The sequence below is a fragment of the Rhopalosiphum maidis genome, chromosome 1 (assembly GCF_003676215.2).
Source record: "Rhopalosiphum maidis isolate BTI-1 chromosome 1, ASM367621v3, whole genome shotgun sequence".
NCBI classification, from domain to species: domain Eukaryota; kingdom Metazoa; phylum Arthropoda; class Insecta; order Hemiptera; family Aphididae; genus Rhopalosiphum; species Rhopalosiphum maidis.
The window spans coordinates 58462650-58481922 of NC_040877.1; the positions used below are offsets into that span (position 1 = coordinate 58462650).

Here is a 19273-nt window from a genome sequence, read left to right on the forward strand (position 1 = left end):
GTAATACATGAAATATTTCTTTTAAGTCCATTTAAATTAATTGTAACCAGATATGCATTTTTATTTTGTGTATTAAGGCTTATAAACAAGATTTCTTTCTTATTTAAAATATTTATATGAATGAACTTTTGATATACTATACTATATTTTTGTTTTTCTGTGTTGTATTGTAGAAGCAAGAAATTTGTTATTGATAACAATATGTAAACATCTAAGACATCATATCAGCACTAGAGAAGAAATTCAACTTTGTACAGATATTCTAGGAGAAATTTTAACATTTCTATTCCATTTAAATCGTTCTCACGACAGTAGCAAGGTCAACATATGTTTTCGCCGCGATTTAGAAATACTGAGTCTTAGTACTTTAGACATGTTAATTGAAACATGTCTTATTGTAATTGATAGAATGGTCTCTGTATTGGTAAGTTATATTTTGTTTTTATTATGAATTAATATTAAATACTATTATAGTACCTATTATTAATTTATAAAATTATAAAATTTTATTTTTCAGGCTAATATGGTTGCATGCTTAATTTCTTTATTACAACTTCTTGATGATTATCATTATAAACGACTTTGGGAAGAATTAGGTGATCGTAAACCATTAAAAGATTTTCTATTAAGAGCATTTTTATTGTTTAGACATCTAATTAAACATGATGTATTTCCAACTGATTGGATGGTTATAAAAATGACTACTAACAATGTAATTCTAGCAGCTTTACAACAATTAGCAAAACCACTAGTGTTTTGCTTCTTAGAGACTTGGCCACATTTTGATTACCAAGTTTGGTCCACTTATTTTAAATTAGCTGTTGCATTTCTCACTCAACCAGCTCTTCAGTTGGAAACATTCACTATTGTAAAACGAACAAAGATCATTGAGAAGTATGGTGATATGAGAGTACTTATGGGATATCAAATACTGTCTGTATGGTCTAAGCTTGGTAAAAAAAAAATTGTTTGCTTTTTAAAATAACCCTAATAAACTAAATTATAATTTAATAGGCGACCACAAGATAAATTTTATACCATCCATGGTAGGACCATTTCTAAAAGTTACTTTGGTGCCAGAAGCTGAATTGCGTAAGGCTACACTTCATATATTTTTTGATATGATGGAATGTGAACAACGAGCTCGAGGCAATTTCAAAGAAGTGGAATCAGAACTTATTGACAAATTAGATTATTTGATTAGTGAAAACAAAGGTGACGATGAGTATCGACAACTTTTCAATACTATGTAAGTTTTATACAATTTTAAAAATTAAATCCAAGACAATTAATTGATATAGATAATTGTTTTTTATTGCTGCGTATAGGGAAAATTTAAGTATAGTGTAAGTCCAATGAAACTTGAGAAAAATAAAAAATTTAACTACATTTTTGGTATAATTTTATAGACTATTAGAGAGAGTACATCAAGAAGAACAGGATGGAAGTTGGCAAGAAACTGGATCAGTGTTCATTCATTCTGTTACACGTTTATTAGAACGACTATTGGATTATAGGAGTGTAATGCGCGGTGATGATAATCGTGACAAACGTATGTCATGTACAGTGAACTTGTTGAATTTCTACAAAAATGAATTTGATAGAAAAGAAATGTACTTAAGATATATTTATAAACTTCATGATTTGCACATTTCTGCTGATAATTTTACTGAAGCTGGATTTACACTAAAACTTTATGCTGATCAACTAACTTGGACAGATGGACCAGTACTACAAGGTGATCCAGCGACTTCAATTTGTCAATGGCAAAGAAAAGAACAGCTATATCATGAAATTATACAATACTTTGATAAAGGAAAAGTAAGTATAAAAACATCAAAAGTTAAGCTTTATTATTTTATCATAAAATTTAAATGAATAAAATTGTTTTGTAATTATTGTTGCAGTGTTGGGAAAAAGGACTACCTCTATTAAAAGAGTTATCAGATTTCTATGAGAAACGACTATTCGATTACACTAGATTAAGTGCAGTATTGAAAACACAAGCCAAATTCTATGACAATATTCTGACTCAATTACGACCTGAACCAGAATATTTTAAAGTTGGATTTTATGGACAAGGATTTCCACTTTTTGTTCGGGTACATTATTAATTTACTTATTAATAGGATGTTATATCCACATGTGTTGTTTCTGTCTTACATACATAAATATGGACAATTTTCATTCAGCAGAATTAATTTTGTGATGATAGCTTTAATATTAGAGTAAATTTACCTACCATCAAATTTAAGAGTCAGAATATTATCTAGGAAATATATGCTTTTATTAATATTATAATTTTAAAGTGAGCTATGAACATTTTAAAGTTGTAAAATTTTACTTAGTTATAACACTTATAACTCACTTTAAAATGATAATATCAATAAAAGCATATGAATATATGATAATATGCCTTGATAATATTTTTACCTTTAAATTTGATAATAAGTGAATTTACTCTAATATTAAAGCTAGCATCACAAAATGTGTTCCGCTGAACTCAAATTTGCTATAATACATATTAGTAAGACAGAAATAACACATGCAGGTATAACATCCTCTTGATTTTAAATACATACATATTAATTATAAATAATATTTTTGCAGAATAAAGTTTTTATTTATCGAGGTTTAGAATATGAACGAATGGAAGCTTTTACCCAACGATTGCAAACTGAATTTCCAACTGCCCAACTTTTAACAAAAAATAGTCCACCATCGCAGACAATTTTACAGTCTGATGCCCAATGTAAATTATATTTATTATTAATAAATGATGAAGTCCTAACTTTTGAATTACATTTCAGATATTCAGATTTGCAATGTAAAACCGTTTCCAGACATTGGACCACCTTCTTCTGACAAACCTTTAGCTATGATTCCTGAAAAAGTTGGACGTTTTTATGAAGTAAATGATGTATGCACTTTCCAATTGGATAGACCTATGCACAAAGGTCTGGTAGATCGAGATAATGAATTCAAAAGTCTTTGGCTGGAACGTACTATTTTGATTACCAGTGAACGTCTGCCTGGTATACTTCGATGGTTTGAAGCTATAAGTACAACAACTGAGGAAGTGCCCCCGATTAAATTTGCTTGCGAAACTATAGATTCTGTTAACAAAAATTTAAAACTTATTATTAATCAGTATACAAACGAGCCAAAAAGAAACATTAATCCATTAAGTATGAGACTTCAAGGAACAATTGATGCAAATGTTATGGGTGGTATATCGAAATACCAGTCAGCATTCTTTTCTCAAGACTTTGTTCAAAATAATCCTCAATATTACTCACATGTTTTACATTTAAGCTCATCCATAAATCATCAAGTAGGATAATAAATTTCATCAAAGATTGAATGCATAATATTATGTTATATGTGTTTTTTTTAGATTGAAATAGTAGAAAATGGACTGTTAATTCATGGTCAATTAGCACCACCTGAAGTACAGCCTCTTCATCATCGTTTAGTCGAACGTATGGTACAACTGAAACAAAATTTAAGAGCCCCACCTCCACCAGAAAGCATAATCAAGTATAAATAACAGATTACATTATTCAAAAAAATAAAATAAATAAATATGTGTATAACAAATTAATTTTATAATTATTTTAGTACCCCATTACCACCAATACCATGTGTATCAAATGATAACAATTTCCATTTTCGTTCTACTGAAGAATATACAAATACCGTTACTTATTTTGATGAGCGACGTGATGAATATGAAGATATATATAGCAAGACATTTGATCTACCAGATGCATGTGCTCCAATAGTTCCACATAGAGAAAATCGAATTAAATCTGAAGGATCCTTACCAAACAATAAGATAAAGTAATAAATCAAAAAAATATGATACTTTTATTCATAAAATTATTGTGAATTATTGTGTTAATTCAGAGCTGATCCAAAATCAAATACTTCTTGGAAACCAGGAAGTCCCAATTTGCAAAGGCACTCTATAGATAGCAATGTGAGAAATTCATGGCCACTTGAAGATAGTTCTCCACCACCATTACCTCCAAGAGGTACCATTTTAATAAAATATTTAATTATTTATTTATTCATTTATTAATTTTTAGCGCCAGAAAAAAGAACCAATGATGCTCCTCCATTACCACGAAGATTACCTTTGCGCCGTGTAAGTAACATTTCTATTTTAATTATTAGTAAAATACTTTATTACTATTTAAAAATATTATTTTTCCTTAGGATTCTGAAATTACTGATATGGAAACACCTGTGTTACGTGATTCAGGCTATTCAGAATCTTTACATTCGGCATCATATGAAGAATTTGTACTACCTTCAATTGATAGAGATAAGACACCACCTCCATTGCCGCCTAAGAATATACAATCTCAACCTACTTCTGAGCCAAATGGTATAAATAAAATACAGTAGACTTTCGGTAACTCCAAATTCTCGATATCTTAAATAAATAAATTTCTCCTTCAAATATTAATAATAATTAACATTTAAATAATCATGCTAATTTAAAAATTACTTGAACAAGTTTTAGATATCTCAAATTTTCTTATCCAAATTTAGTATATACATAAATAAAGAGACGAGAAAAGTAATACATATTGATATTACATACTAAAAATAGCTTATCACTGCGATTATTTTTTTGTTTAAAACTTGATTTGTAAAATCTAACCATTATAGTAAATTTCAGTAAAGGCAATGAAAGTGTGGGAAATTTATTAAGCCATTCAGTTGTTTAGAAAAAGGAATTTGAGAATAATGTAATAAATAAACAAAAACAATTAATCTTACACTAATTCTTTAAAAATGATAACATTTAAGTAGATATATAAATGTAAATTTGAATTTTTTTAATGTAAGCTTCATACATATTTAAAAATAAATATAATATATATAATATTATATATTTTTTAAGATTTTGATAATTCAACATTTTAGCAAGTAGAATTTTTTTATTTCTTCATGAACTTTGAATTTCTGTGAGTCTACTGTAACTATATACTATAAAGGGTATATTTTTCAAATACATTTTTATTTTAGAACTCCCAATTTTGGAAAATTACTCTGTTCCTGGAACAATGAGGCGCTTGGAATCCAGCCCCTAGTCATAAACAAGACTCATATTATAGAACTGGTGCCATGATATGCATAAATGTAACTATTATTTAATATGAACTAAGTTATTCTTAAATTATTTTTATACTACATTATTGTATTAATGAGTGTGTTTTGATGTTTTAATTTTTTCATATATTTTTTAACAGTACTCTTTATGATTTAAGTTAAAAATTAGAATGTAATTTGATCAGTGTTTTTTATGTGTGTACGAGCATCACTACTTATTCCTATCAATCCTATCCAATTGGCTATTTTCATACACTTAACAATTATATTTATTCTATTCTGTATATTATGTACTGAATAACAATCAGAAAGGAACAAAATTGTTCATTTGTTTCGATAACATACAAAATTTGTGTTTTTTTTTTCATTTTTGAATATTAATTTTCATTACTACTTTTATTTAATTTTACTATACACATTAGTTTTATTAACTATTAACAATTAAAATTTTTAGTTCTTATAATTTATTTATGGGCTAAAATATTTTTATAGTATTATTTAATGGTTTAAGAAGAAGTCGTTATCAGCATGTGTTTTCAATGTCCAACTTAACATACTAAAATGTGCATTCAGGAGTTCCAATTTTATATTGTTAGCATAAATATTAGAACGAAATAACTAATAGTTATCAAACTTAAAGCTTAGAAACTAAAAGCATTATATATGTCTTTTTATTAGTTTTTGTTAGTTTTTATACTATATTAATTTTTAAGTAAATTATGAGTACCTATGTACTCTATAATGCTCATTAAAAATGCTCATAAATTGATTAAAAAATGTAAAAAATAGTAAACGGAAGATATTAAAACCAATAACAGAAAATTAGATTTGCTCAAATCAAATTTGGTATATTGTATAATTTGTAAGACAGAGACAACACATGCAAGGCGAAGTCCTCTTAAACAATATATTATTAAACATTATTCTTGTAAAATGTGTTAATTTAAAATATTTTTGTTTTATTTGACATTTTAGTATTGTAAATTTGTACTATTTGTCTTTTAGCCCATTAAGATATTATTATAAAGAACAATATAGTGTACTAATTAATAATTACTCTTATTTGTATGACTGATGTTACCAAATCTGTATACTATGTGTGGGACTGGCTTTTAATTCATACATTAATTTTTTAGTTCTCATGCTCAATCATTTATTTTGTGTGTGTCAATTTTATATTATTATTATACATTCCAGTCTTCCATGACTATATTGATTATATTATAATTTATTTGTATTACATTAGCTATATTATTATAATTTACATCCTCGTAATCCAACTTTATGATGCTCATTATTTATTTATCATGAAAAAAAATAGATTAGAAATTATTATATAAAAATAAATAATCGATGTACAACAGCCAAAAATGAGTTCTATTTTGAAGATTTTGATAATTTAGATTATTATAAAAAATTTGAGAAAAAAAACGTGGTCATGTGCTGTGTGCAAAACAGCAGTGCCCATGACCATATGTGTGTGTAATTCCATCCTTGTCTAGGGGAGTGCTAACCGTCTCTCCTTTTATACAACACGAAACAGTTTATCAGTTTTTCATTATATATACTATCAATTGCAATATTACCATGACAAGTGAGAGCGAGTCAACGATAAATAATCAGATCGCTCTATGTAATAAATGTGTTTTTCATATGATGTTTTTAATTTGATATATAGATAGCGCTGTATATATCAAAAAATAACGAAATGAAGTTTTTAGCTGACAAACATTTTGCTGATAGGTACCGAAATTAACTAACTATACCATTATTACGATTTTAATTACTTTTCGTCACAAAAAATTATTAATTAATCAAATATTTGTCATGCTTTTTATTTGATACTTGTTGTTGTTCGATTCACAAACTGGAATATGATGCGGTGTAGTAGTCATGGCAAATAAGTTTGAATGTCGAAATATTTATTTAATTTTATCTGCTATGTAGAGGAGATATATTGATTGAAGATGAGTCATGATCTACCTACGGACGAGTAGGACGTGGGTGTATTGTGTTTGTGTATAAAAGTAAAATTATAAGTATACACGCATATAGACACTGAAATTTGTTACACAATGTTATCGATTTAACAGCAGAAAATAATAAAAACGGATGGACGCACAAAGCGGTACCTAGCCGTTGAGGGTGTTCGAAAAACGACTGATTAATTACACTGATGCCCTAGTCGCCCTGACTGGACATCAGCGTTACTAAAAAACATAAGCTAACAACAAATACACAATCAATAGTTTTACACCACTTTAAGATCATAAGAATATTATAATTTATTTATGCAACTATTCCCCACTTTTGTTGCTACTAGTGTTAATATATAAGAATATTGAATACTCGTTACTTAAAAATTAAATTTCAATCTACAGACATACATTTCATATTAAAGTTTGATTAAGATGTAATTTATTATAAAATGGTATTTGGAAAAAAAAGCTCTGTACCAACTAAATACATTATTCGTTATTTTATTAAGATTTACATAATTAAATATAATTATTACATTTATCTATGTAACATTTCTTTAACATATCTGATATCTAAAAGTATAGCTGCAGTCTGTACTTCACATTGTTGATAATTGACATTTGTACCTACATAATTTAAAAATGTTAAAGGATAAAAAATTAAAATAATTGTCATTTGTATATAATTTAAATGATTTATTATTAATAATCATTTTTTAATTTTACAATACAAATGATAAACAATTATTTTAAATTTGTTATCCTCAAATTTTTTTTAAAATATGTAGGTACAAATGACAATATTATTGACAATGTTAAATGCAAATTGCAGCAATGTAGCTATATACTCAGATATGCTAAAGGAGTATTATATAGATAAATGACTATTGATTATATTTATATTTTATGTAAATCATAATAAAATAACAAATAATGATGTATTTAGCTGGTACGGGGCTTTTTTTCCCATGAATGTTGTTAGGGGATTTTTTATCCTAGATTCTATAAAATATATAAATTAAAGATTTCAAAATAAACCTATAATTTACTTGTTTTATTTGTAAACTAATAGAGTTTATTATAAACCTATTTCATTGCTCTTTCATAGTTTAGTGGTTTTATTTGAAAAAATGTATTCAACTCATGTAACCGATTATGTACCTAGTTATGTGCTTAAATGAATTTTCCATTTAAAATTATTTTACAATCTTATTCAGCATGTCTACATAATTTGTATTTGTATTTTTATCTTTTACTTGCAATTAATCTACTCTTTATTTTGTTGTACCTTTTCTCAGAAATCAGAATAGATTATTTGATGTGTGGTCAGCATTTCACGCATAGAAATTATAATAGTATATGAACTATGAGCACATATTCATCTTATTAAAGTTAATTTAAAACAAACTAACTTGGTCAAGTGTATATAAATATAATACCTACTTGATCACCAAAGTTTCATTTAGAATGAGTGTATCACACAGTCCACACGGCCAATAATAAGCAATAAGTATAGATTTAATTTATAACATCATTATATATTTTTGTAACTGATTATTGTATTAATTAAAAAATAATAGTAATCAAATAATCAATGTACAACATGTTATAATATTAAGGTAAGGCTAATAAAAATATCTTAGTATGAAAGATGAAACAATGAAATATTAAAATATTAATATATTATGAATATTTACTTTTAGTATTAAAGTACATTGATTAGTTAACCAATAAATAAATAAATAAAATAATTTAGTAATTTACTTTATCTCTAACAAGATTTTCAATTAATTTTTTCAAATAAGTATTTTACTTTCTTAGCGATCTTATTTGTGAATTGTCAACGTTCTCATTAGTTTATAGTTTTTTTTAGCAATATTTTTTGCATTGTTTCTCTATTCTTGAAAGTTGGTGATTTTACTCGCACCTTTGAGATAATTATTAATTTATATATTAACAGTAAAAAAATAATTTTTAAAATTAAACCTAGAAATAAATACAATTTTAGTGATCATTAGGGCCAGAAAATTTGTGCATTAGCATGTTTTTACTGAATGCACCAAAAAATCGCTAGATCAACTACAAATTGTAATCTGTGTGTAATTACTTGTTTTGAATTTTTATTTTATTTGTTTGTATATTTCTCAAATTTTTCATTGTTAATTGTATATTAGAGATAAATATTATGTAATTGTCAAAAAAAATTACTCAAAGGTTTATCGATAAATAAAATATAAAATTAATTTATAGTTGTTTGACAGCATAGCATTGACAAAGTAATAAATTGTGAATTGTAATGTTTAAAATATAATAGATATTAATTTTAAAATTTTTATTTAAATATTTATTTTTATATGTATAATAAAACAATATTTTTAGTTATAAGTCAACGGAATCCATATAAAAATTGTTGTATTATAAGGTAGATTTTTTTTATTTATATTTATAAATTTAAAAAATAATTTAAGATCATAATATCTCAGCAGTAGGGCCCATACAGGGTCCCGATGATCACATGGCTAGGGCTTAAATTCAATAGTAAATGAAAAAAATATGCATGGTTTATGAAAAATATTTCACTTAAATGCAACCAGTGGCGCTAAACTTGGCCTTTAACATTAAATTTAATCTCTACTATAACAGTTATATGAGTATATGCCAATTAAAACAAGATATTTGGGGAGAAGGGTCTCCTCCTCCAAAGAAAAAAAAATATGCCACTGAACATGTCAATGCATATAAATCTTATTCTTAGTGATCACCGATAACCTATAATTTTATTTATTTTATTGTTTTTAACTACTGACTAAAATAAATTTAATGTAATGGGAGTTGTAATGTTGAATAAATCCTATAAAAAAAATTATGTTTATTAATTATAATTAAATAAATTCCACACATTGATTATCAGATTATCAGTCAAGACAACATAGTAATCTTTTTTTATTTTCAATTTTTACATAACTCTAATTGTGGTTAAAATAAATAACAAATTGGATAATATTTAATTATTTTTAATTAGTTGAGAAATTAGGCTGAAATTAACATCAAGTCATGGTAAACTTTTTTTTAAACAATATTCCATGTACCCTAGAATAGTTTTTTTTCAAATTCGAAAATTGACTAAATTGCAGGCAATTTTTGATTAATACATTTGCCAGAAAAATTAGGTAAACAAATATACTCATAAATTAGTCTAAAACGAAAGAAAATATACAATAATATATAATAATAATAATAATAATAATAATAATAATCAAAATATTTTATAGTTTTATACATATAAATGTTTCTATACACTTCTATAATGGAAATTAATTGCAATAATTACAAATCAATAGTCCTACATAATTATACACTTACACTTATATAAATGATAAAATTTCAATATAATATATTCAAAAAAATAGAATGTACATAATCAATGAACACTTTATTTAATAATAATCTATTATTCCCGTATCAGTGGGAAGTGTTTATATTTTCGCAATGATTAGCATCAGTCTGTTTTGGCCATTTTGGCACGCAGTTTAGCATGGACTTGTAAAAATTCTGGTTTATCTTCATCCTTTTCTTTTGAATCAGTTTTTTCCATTTGCTACAAATCAAAATGAAACATAATAGTACTGTCATAAAAAATTTCCAACTCAAAAATAATTATGTAAAATGTTTAAATATTAAATTCTTGTTTTGGAAGTCATACATATAATTAATTTAGTTATTATTGCTTTACATTTTTTTGAATTAACTTCATTTTAATAAGTGATCTATAAAGGACATTTAAATAAATTTATTTTGATGGATGGAGTGAGAATAGCGTTAACCAATGTAAGATATCCTATACTCCGATTGTTATTTACATGATCCTCGATATACATATGTCATACGGTATCATTAAAGTATCAAATTTCTAGGGGGCTAAACCGCCTATGATTATCTATTATTTTAGTTTTTAGGTTATAACAAGTAATATCATTTGATTATTTTTATGTCAAGTTATTCGTTATAGATAGAAAAGACTATTTAAGTAGTTTAAAAGGGATAAAAGAGACTTACAGAATACGATCCGAAGTTACGGAATTTTAGGTTGCCTTTTGGTAACATTTTTATGAGAGAAAATCTCAATCCATACAAACTGCTTAAATGGCAGAACGATTTGCGGTTAAGCCTCGATGTTAAATGGTGTATATCAAATTTCTAAAGCAGTGTGACGTGGGTAAAATAATAATTATTATTTAAAGAGTCTCGCGTTTTAGCGTACCTACTAGTTTTAAAATATGTCTATGCATTCATATTATATACATTTATTATGTACTCTCTCCCTCCCAAGAAAATTTTCTACGGGTCCATTTACTTGTTCAATAATATTCATGTAATATAATATAACAGCGCTATTCGACTGTATAACCAATGATTTTTAACATCGAAAACGTTGGAAAATCTTTATGCCACTAATAGGAATTCTTATTTTATTTTTTTACGCGGTTCAGCACCAGTGAACACAAACATTATACCACCAATTTTCTATTGCCAACAGAAAATACTAACAAAATATTTTATGTTTATATTTAAAATAACCGTATATCAAACATCGAAATGTACATTTTTTAATTGAGCTCAGACCTATTACAGTAAATAAATATTTTTTTATTATAAATCTATCTACATATATATAGGTAATAAATCCTTTTTTCAGGTTGTAACCAATGAAGCCGCGGGAACAGCTTTTGAAATACTTCCACGGTGCAGGTATATTAAATATAATATACATAATCAGACTTAGTGGCTATATTGGTACTATATTTTAATATAGAAATACCAATATGTTTTAATTTATAATCAATTTATTAAATTAAAATTAGAACGTAATAATATACACATTGATGAACGTGCACTTGAAGTGTTGAATGATACTTAAAAGTGAAGTGGTATATTAATCTTATGAGTTGTTTTTTATAGTTTGTATACAAATTAAGTTATAGGCTTATAGCAGACCTGTAGTGACGTAAATACGTAATTATATCATAATTTAGAATACTAAAAAATGTTCAAACTTCTAATAAAATACAATCGCTATAGTTACAGTTATTATAATTACCTATTTGAAATATAAGTGATAAGAACATGACTATTATTGAACAGTTATAGTTTTAAATGTTACAATTTAAAATATTGTATTCGCCGTGTGTCGTAATTCATAATATATTTATAATTATGAAGAATTATGTACGTAAAATATTCTGTTCGTTGAAAATAAAATAAAATATTAAAATACCGTTTCAATTTTTTTGGCCCGTTCTTCTATCATTCGTTCGAATGGTGTACGGCAAGAGTTCTTTTGTTGTTCGATCTCCTTTTGACTTTGCGTACGCTTGTGTTTTTCTAGCGCTTTTTGTAATTCTGATTTTTGTCCCAGAACATTTTTGCCACTAAAATATCAATTAGGTCTTATAAAAAAAATTAAAAAATTTTAAACACCTAAAATATACATTTTTTGGTTGAATAGGAGTTCTCGATGAAGGTTTTGATGGTCAGCGGAGGTCAGGCATGGGTTGGCTGGCTTCCGTGGTAGGATTAGTCCATCCTGGTGCATGTCTCTCGTGCAATCAGTCGCCATTGTCATATCTGAATAATACAACATACAGTTATGGCTGTAATTAATAATAGATAAAACAATGCAAAATATGTTTTACATTATTATATAATATAATTGTCACAATAGTAATTAACTACAGAAAAAAACACACTGTTTGGTACGAAAAATAAATTCTACAGAATGTATATAGAACACAATTAATAATAATATTTATATTACTTGAAAATTATTATAATTCTACGTGATTCTGAAGTTTCAAGTAAATATTGGTTTATGACAAATTCAAAAATATAATTAGTTAGATAACCTCATTATACAAGGTTTAGCTTTTAATATATTCACTGTATAAATATATAAAACATACATCTTATATATAATCTTATACTTTCTTTGAAAATACATTTTAAAAATTTAACATGCTCGTATTTATATATATATATATATATATATATATTTTATATATTTTTATATATTACACATTACCACAATTTTGGAACAATAATATGGTTACCTTATGATGTTATATATAAAATTATAATAATGATTATTGTAATTTATTAGTATACGTAACCAATACTAAGGTTAAAATAGTAAAAATATACTTATCAAAAATTTTTGTCAAATGTACAGAATTGATTTTTTATCTTCTGTTAAGTTTTAGAAGATGAGATAGGTAATGTGTCTTTTAAACAATGATATTATAGCTATTATATTTACCTTTTTTTCAGAACCTATTGAAAAGAAAAAACTTTACATTTGAAAATATTACAAAATCAACAAGGCTTATGAAATATACAATATGTTAAATAGTTAAATGGTAATTATCATAATTTCATTTATAAGTTCAAATACATAATTTTTACATAGGTATTTTAATATTATATGCAATTAGTTAAATGAACACGTGATAACTTATGTAGATTTATTAAATCATTAAAACTAACACATTTTGTAAATGTTGGTTTATTTAACAATTAATCTACGTGTCAATGATGTGATTTATGATATTTCTAGAGAATATTAACCTAGTTACCCTATTTTCTTTTAAACTAAAAAATATATTCGTAAAATCAATAGCTTTCCTGTACCAGCTCAGAATACAAAAGGTAGGTTCTGACTTAAGTGTATTTTAAATTTTTAATCTTACATCATAGACCATATGCAGTTAATTGAATTAATTTCCCTGATGTAAAACTGGTATCTGAACAATTTTTATAAACACAAAACTTATTGATATACAATGATAATTTAAAATATAGTGTCATTATAATAAAATTCAGCATTGTGTCAAGATTTGATTGAATTATATTATTGCAGTTATGCGAGTGAAAAACTTCTCGTTGCCAACGCCTGCTACTTCAAATACTCGTTCCTTTCGTTCTTATCTACATTTTAAATTTAATATTTTGAGATCTACCATAGTTCACGAATGATAAGAACACTACTTTATGTTGGCCCTTGTATAAAGCTGACAATGGCAGTACGACCTTTTATGTAAAATAATTATTAACAAGAGTCATAACGGGCGGAATCGACACGTTTCTTGGTTTATAAAGAAGTTTGAAATTATGAAAGGGGGCAAGAACAATGATAATTTTAATAATCATAAAAATAAATTTAAAACTAACACACGTAATTTTTTGTTTTAGAGAATACTGACATCAGGACAAATTGATAATAGTATTTTCCAGTAACAAGTTAATATTTCTAATTAGTTATATTTAAAAATACAATAAAATAATTGTAATTAATAAGATCCATAAAACTTAAATTATTATTTTTTAGAGCCAAAAATAAGTTTTCAAATCCTAAAATGTAAAGATTTTTAAAGTTTAGACGTTATAATTTATAATGTATAATACCATTTATCAGTGTTTAATTTCCTTGAATATATATATATATATATATAATATTTATTTATTTATTTAATTTAATTCTCTCGTGTTTCGTAGTTACATATAGGTACTAGGTACTCATTACTCATTGTTTATAAAAATTAGTGAGACGTGAACTATGTAATTGCAAAATAAAATTACGTACAAGACCATTAAAAGCATAAATGATTTATAAAAACAAATGCCGCCGGTTATGGTGAAAATTTTAATATACCCATAAAATATTATTCATCTTAGCAATTCTCCTAAATGTCAGGAAAATTAAAAAATGCTTTCAGTTTTGTGTGAATATTTACTACGTAAAACTAAACATACGTATTAAATTGCTGCAAAAGTCAAAAATATTATGGCCACAGCATCAGCATACCAAACTTATGAAAGACTCTACCTAAAGCCTACTTTATATTATAAATTATCACCCCCTCCCCTAAAAAAAGCAAAATTTATAATTACGGCCACTGATACAATTAATATGCATCATAAATATGTATATATAGTTGCATTAAATGTGTCTATTGATATTATTTATATATTTTAATAATTGAGACCTTGACGATTTATTTTATATTTTTTTTTATTACTTATAATAATTATAAAGACATAAAGTAGAGTATTAAATGTATAAGATAAGTCTATATTTTTATTTTTTGAACAATTAAAATGACACTTGACCTAACTTAACAAATTACATGTGAACATAAGTTTAACATTGGCTGAATGTATACAATGTTCACACTTCTTACATTCAGTTATAATGTGTTCAAGTGTTTGGCCGTTAGTGAATAATTGCAAATAAAAAATATTAATATGTATTCAATAATACGAAATAATAAAAGTTGTACATGAATAATATAGGATCAGAACACAACGCACATGAGGGCTCTGACCAATGACACAATATCAAAAACATGTGGATAAGTCCGCGGACTTGAGACTTTTAATAAAGTTTTAGAATTTAAATTGAAACAAATTTAAATTGGCCAAAGTTTAGTATAATAATCAATTTTAATATAAGTAACAATAAGACAGTAATAATGTTTATTTTTTGCAAAATATAACGTTTAATATGTACTATAGTCTATATTATATTAATTAACAAGGCACGTTTTCAAACGGTATTTGAGTTGTGTTTTGATAGCAATAATATATGACAGTAACAGTAAGACACATTTTTTTTTCTATAGTCACAAAAAGATTTAAGTTTTAAGTGGCACAAACACATTTATGTCATTTTGAAGATTTATTGTAAGAACAATCATAGTATAGGTTGATACCTTCATCGGTTTCATTGTGCACTACTTGTTGCTGTTTGATCGTTCTAAATATATACGTAAGACTGTCACTTAAGGAAATAGTGAAAATACTTTTCAGCATTCTTATCGGGATAGCACAAAATATACAATATACAAAACACGTACTACTACACATAAACACAATAATATATGGGCATTGTCTATGATATAGACTATAATATGTTTATTATATATATGTCTATACTTGTACCAAGGTCATTATGTGTGTGTGTGTAAAATAAAATAAGAGACAAATACTAAAATATCATATACAAGATTTTCGGTTTTCTAGGCTAAGATAAAATGTCTGAAATTTTTATGGATGGGCCGCGACACGAAAAAATAATAACGGTTTAAACTATGCGGCCACTCCTCTTTCAAAAATAAAAGTATAAATAAATACTGCAACTCGAGTGGAAATTATAATAAGGTATTACAGGTAACAGGTTTTTAAGTCATTAAAGTAATTATTAAAAGGTGTTATACACATAGTTATTGATTATTTTTTATGCGAATATTTCTTTAAAAATTCGAAAATTAAAATTTTTTTTATATTAAGCGTATATTAGTAAAATGCTTTAATAGTAATGGTGTCATGCGTATTATATTATTAATACCGATTAATCACATAATGTTCCAAATATAACTTTTTTTCAGTCTTATATTTATAATTAAAAAATATAAGTATATAGTAAGTATATTTAATTATTAATTACCTATTAATTTTAAATATGTTTAAATTTGATATATCAAATAAAATTCGAACCTTTGCACTTATAAAATACGCCAGCCGCATCAGCGTCTATTAATATCATCTTTTCAAATCTAACCTTTAGAATAAAATTATATAGGTACTCATATATATATATATATGTGTGTATAAATTATGATGAAATAACTTGTATGTACATAAAAAAACATAATAATATGTAATTAAAGAATAAATCATAACATATTATTCCATATAATTAAAAATAATAATGATTAAATCCCTGATATGAAAGCTAAAAATTTCTGTTTTGAAAAAATTTGCGCTTTAAAGGGTAATTTTCTGCATCATAATGCGTCCGGTGAAATTCTGGTAATGTGGTATATGTGAGCATAGTATACGAAAATATGGTTAAATAGCAATTGTTATTATGTTATTATTATTATTATTTTTTTTAATATTATTGTTTGATAGTCGATATTATATACGTATTGTATTATATAGTTTAGGGCGAATTATATATTTTTTTAAAGAAGAATATTTCCTGTGCATTGACCCGATAGATTTTCAATATTTACATTTTTGATTTAGTTATTAAAACAATAATCAAAATTATTTTATATTAAAACATGCTTATATTTATTAAAAATATATCCGGTAATACACAGGAAATATTCTTCTTTATAAAATATATAATAACTGGTGCCTTTACCGTAATCTGAACTAGAGAATCGTAATCGTGGAAATACTGAATATCTTTGTTCCTATATTATGTAGGAAATAAACATAGAAAACAAAAATGTTGGTGTGGTGGCCCCTTAATATAAATATAGTAGAAAGCAAGTCTTCTGCAAAAGTGAATACGCGTAATAATCGCCATTATAGTTGACATCCCCTAACCTTGGAACGACCTATGGGTCAGAACGCGCGAGGTCAAGAAATCCGTTCTTCTGAAATCCAATTAATAGCTACGTGTTAGTATATACCTTTCGAACACAAAATACCATACAGGAAGTTTTCTCACGAATATACTGTATGCTCGTCATTTCAATCGATCGAATCATTCGTCTCGGTCATTGTTTCAAACGCGTACGTGCGATTCTCACGTGTTGATATTCAATTTGCGATGGCACTATATTGTATTAATAATAAGCCGCAATCGCTTCCTACGATACGTAATACAACATGCCGGGCGGCGCCGCGGAATCTTTTTTTTTTATGAAATAAACGTTTGTTCGATTGTGTACGCTGCTGATACAATATTATTATAGTGGCACGGACACAAGTCGGTCACGATCGTCCGAGTGACCTACAATCGCCGTCCGAGTGTCAAAGATAACGTGTTTACATTATTGTATACATTTTAGATTTTTCATTGTTCGGCACGTCTATTCTATGTGTAAATGGTAGATACTATATACTTTAAATAATATATATATAAATGCATATCGAAATAAATCGGCGCAACAAATGGGTTCCGTTTACCGATGAATTACATAGAGAACCGGAAACTAAATCGATTGGCACACTGTATATATATAATATTATAATGATCCCATTCATCTATTAAATTGTATTAATGAACAAAAAGAGACTACTCATTGTATATTAACAGAAAAAAATGTACTAGAAACTCTGAAACGTATTAATTCACCCCAGCGAGCAAACGAGTAGACTTTATGCATAACTCACGTTTGTTTTGTATGTTGGACGTTTGTATATAAAAACGTCGATTGGAAAGTCTTTCACTTAGATCACGATTATTTTATATAATAAACTAATAAACGGATTTGAGTTTTTGTGAAGATTTTTATTGTTCTGTAGCTTTATATATAAATGTATTATCAATATATTTTTGTTTATAAGTAATAAATATCTTAGAAATTACAAGTAGTGTCATTAACCCCTTTCATGCTTGACTTAATATTTTAACCGACAAAAATATACTTATTTTAAAAAACATTAGGATGATGGGAAAATATATTTTAAAAAATTTTGTAAGTGAAACTACCTCTAAAAATTGATTAAAATTTAGTTTAGGTACAAAATTAGTATATGATATATTTCAAAAAGTATTATATATAGAAATCTATACTAAATATTCCCGACAAAAAGTCCTAGAAAGTAGTATTTTTTTACCTAAGATCAATAGTACCACTAATATCAAATTTTTATTGTTGTGATAACATTAAGTGAGTAGTTTTTCACTCCACACAATAATAATGTTTTCAGTTGTTTATATTTTTCATCTGAAGTTCATGATTTTGCCGCTAGATATATGTGTATCTTATATCAAATTATTCGCCTTTTTGTGCTGAAATTGTAACTTTATGAAAATTTATTTTAAATAATGATAGAAACTACGAAAAACTTATTAGTGTCATTTAAATATATTTTAGACATTATTTTTTGTATATCAATTATGTATAGAGGAATAATTTAGTATGAACTCATGTCATATGAATCATAAAACAAAAATTATGCTTTAAATTTTAATGTATCTTTGAAATAACCCTCGGCATTAGTTGCCATTAGATATAGACTTACATACTACAATCATATTATTTATATAAAAAACATGGATTACGAAAAAATGTTTAAACAGTTTGTTAAGTACAATACTAATTGTGTTAAGAACTATTATTTTAGTATAAAATAGCAATATTATAGGGATCTAT

The 19273-nt window shown here is 25.9% G+C and overlaps 2 protein-coding genes and 1 non-coding gene across 6 annotated transcripts in view; 1 reads left to right on the forward strand and 2 right to left on the reverse strand.

Moving 5' to 3' along the window:
* The window catches only part of LOC113554642 (dedicator of cytokinesis protein 3), a 36788-nt gene extending 24463 nt beyond the window's left edge, over positions 1-12325 (forward strand). Inside the window, exons 16-30 of one of the 3 annotated variants that reach the window (XM_026958589.1) lie at positions 174-424; positions 518-953; positions 1015-1249; positions 1329-1346; positions 1410-1821; positions 1908-2102; positions 2611-2752; positions 2811-3334; positions 3398-3540; positions 3622-3843; positions 3910-4037; positions 4092-4150; positions 4222-4393; positions 5041-5154; positions 11800-12325. In XM_026958589.1, the coding sequence (XP_026814390.1) occupies positions 174-424; positions 518-953; positions 1015-1249; positions 1329-1346; positions 1410-1821; positions 1908-2102; positions 2611-2752; positions 2811-3334; positions 3398-3540; positions 3622-3843; positions 3910-4037; positions 4092-4150; positions 4222-4393; positions 5041-5105 (3002 nt within the window). In that variant the 3' untranslated portion in view covers positions 5106-5154; positions 11800-12325. Of the gene's footprint in view, positions 1-173; positions 425-517; positions 954-1014; positions 1250-1328; positions 1347-1409; positions 1822-1907; positions 2103-2610; positions 2753-2810; positions 3335-3397; positions 3541-3621; positions 3844-3909; positions 4038-4091; positions 4151-4221; positions 4394-5040; positions 6425-11799 lie in introns of those variants that run through there. The other 2 variants (XM_026958581.1, XM_026958596.1) reach the window with 2 other exon arrangements.
* LOC113550774 lies at positions 6549-6660 on the reverse strand. Its single transcript, XR_003405082.1, has one exon. It is a non-coding gene; the product is annotated as a U6atac minor spliceosomal RNA (small nuclear RNA).
* LOC113554673 (protein FAM107B) overlaps positions 10102-19273 on the reverse strand; it is a 28686-nt gene continuing 19514 nt past the window's right edge. For both annotated transcript variants that reach the window (XM_026958627.1, XM_026958633.1), the window contains exons 3-5: positions 12593-12728; positions 12379-12532; positions 10102-10701 (exon numbers count right to left, since the gene is read on the reverse strand). In XM_026958627.1, the coding sequence (XP_026814428.1) occupies positions 10603-10701; positions 12379-12532; positions 12593-12728 (389 nt within the window). In that variant the 3' untranslated portion in view covers positions 10102-10602. The remainder of the gene's footprint in view (positions 10702-12378; positions 12533-12592; positions 12729-19273) is intronic.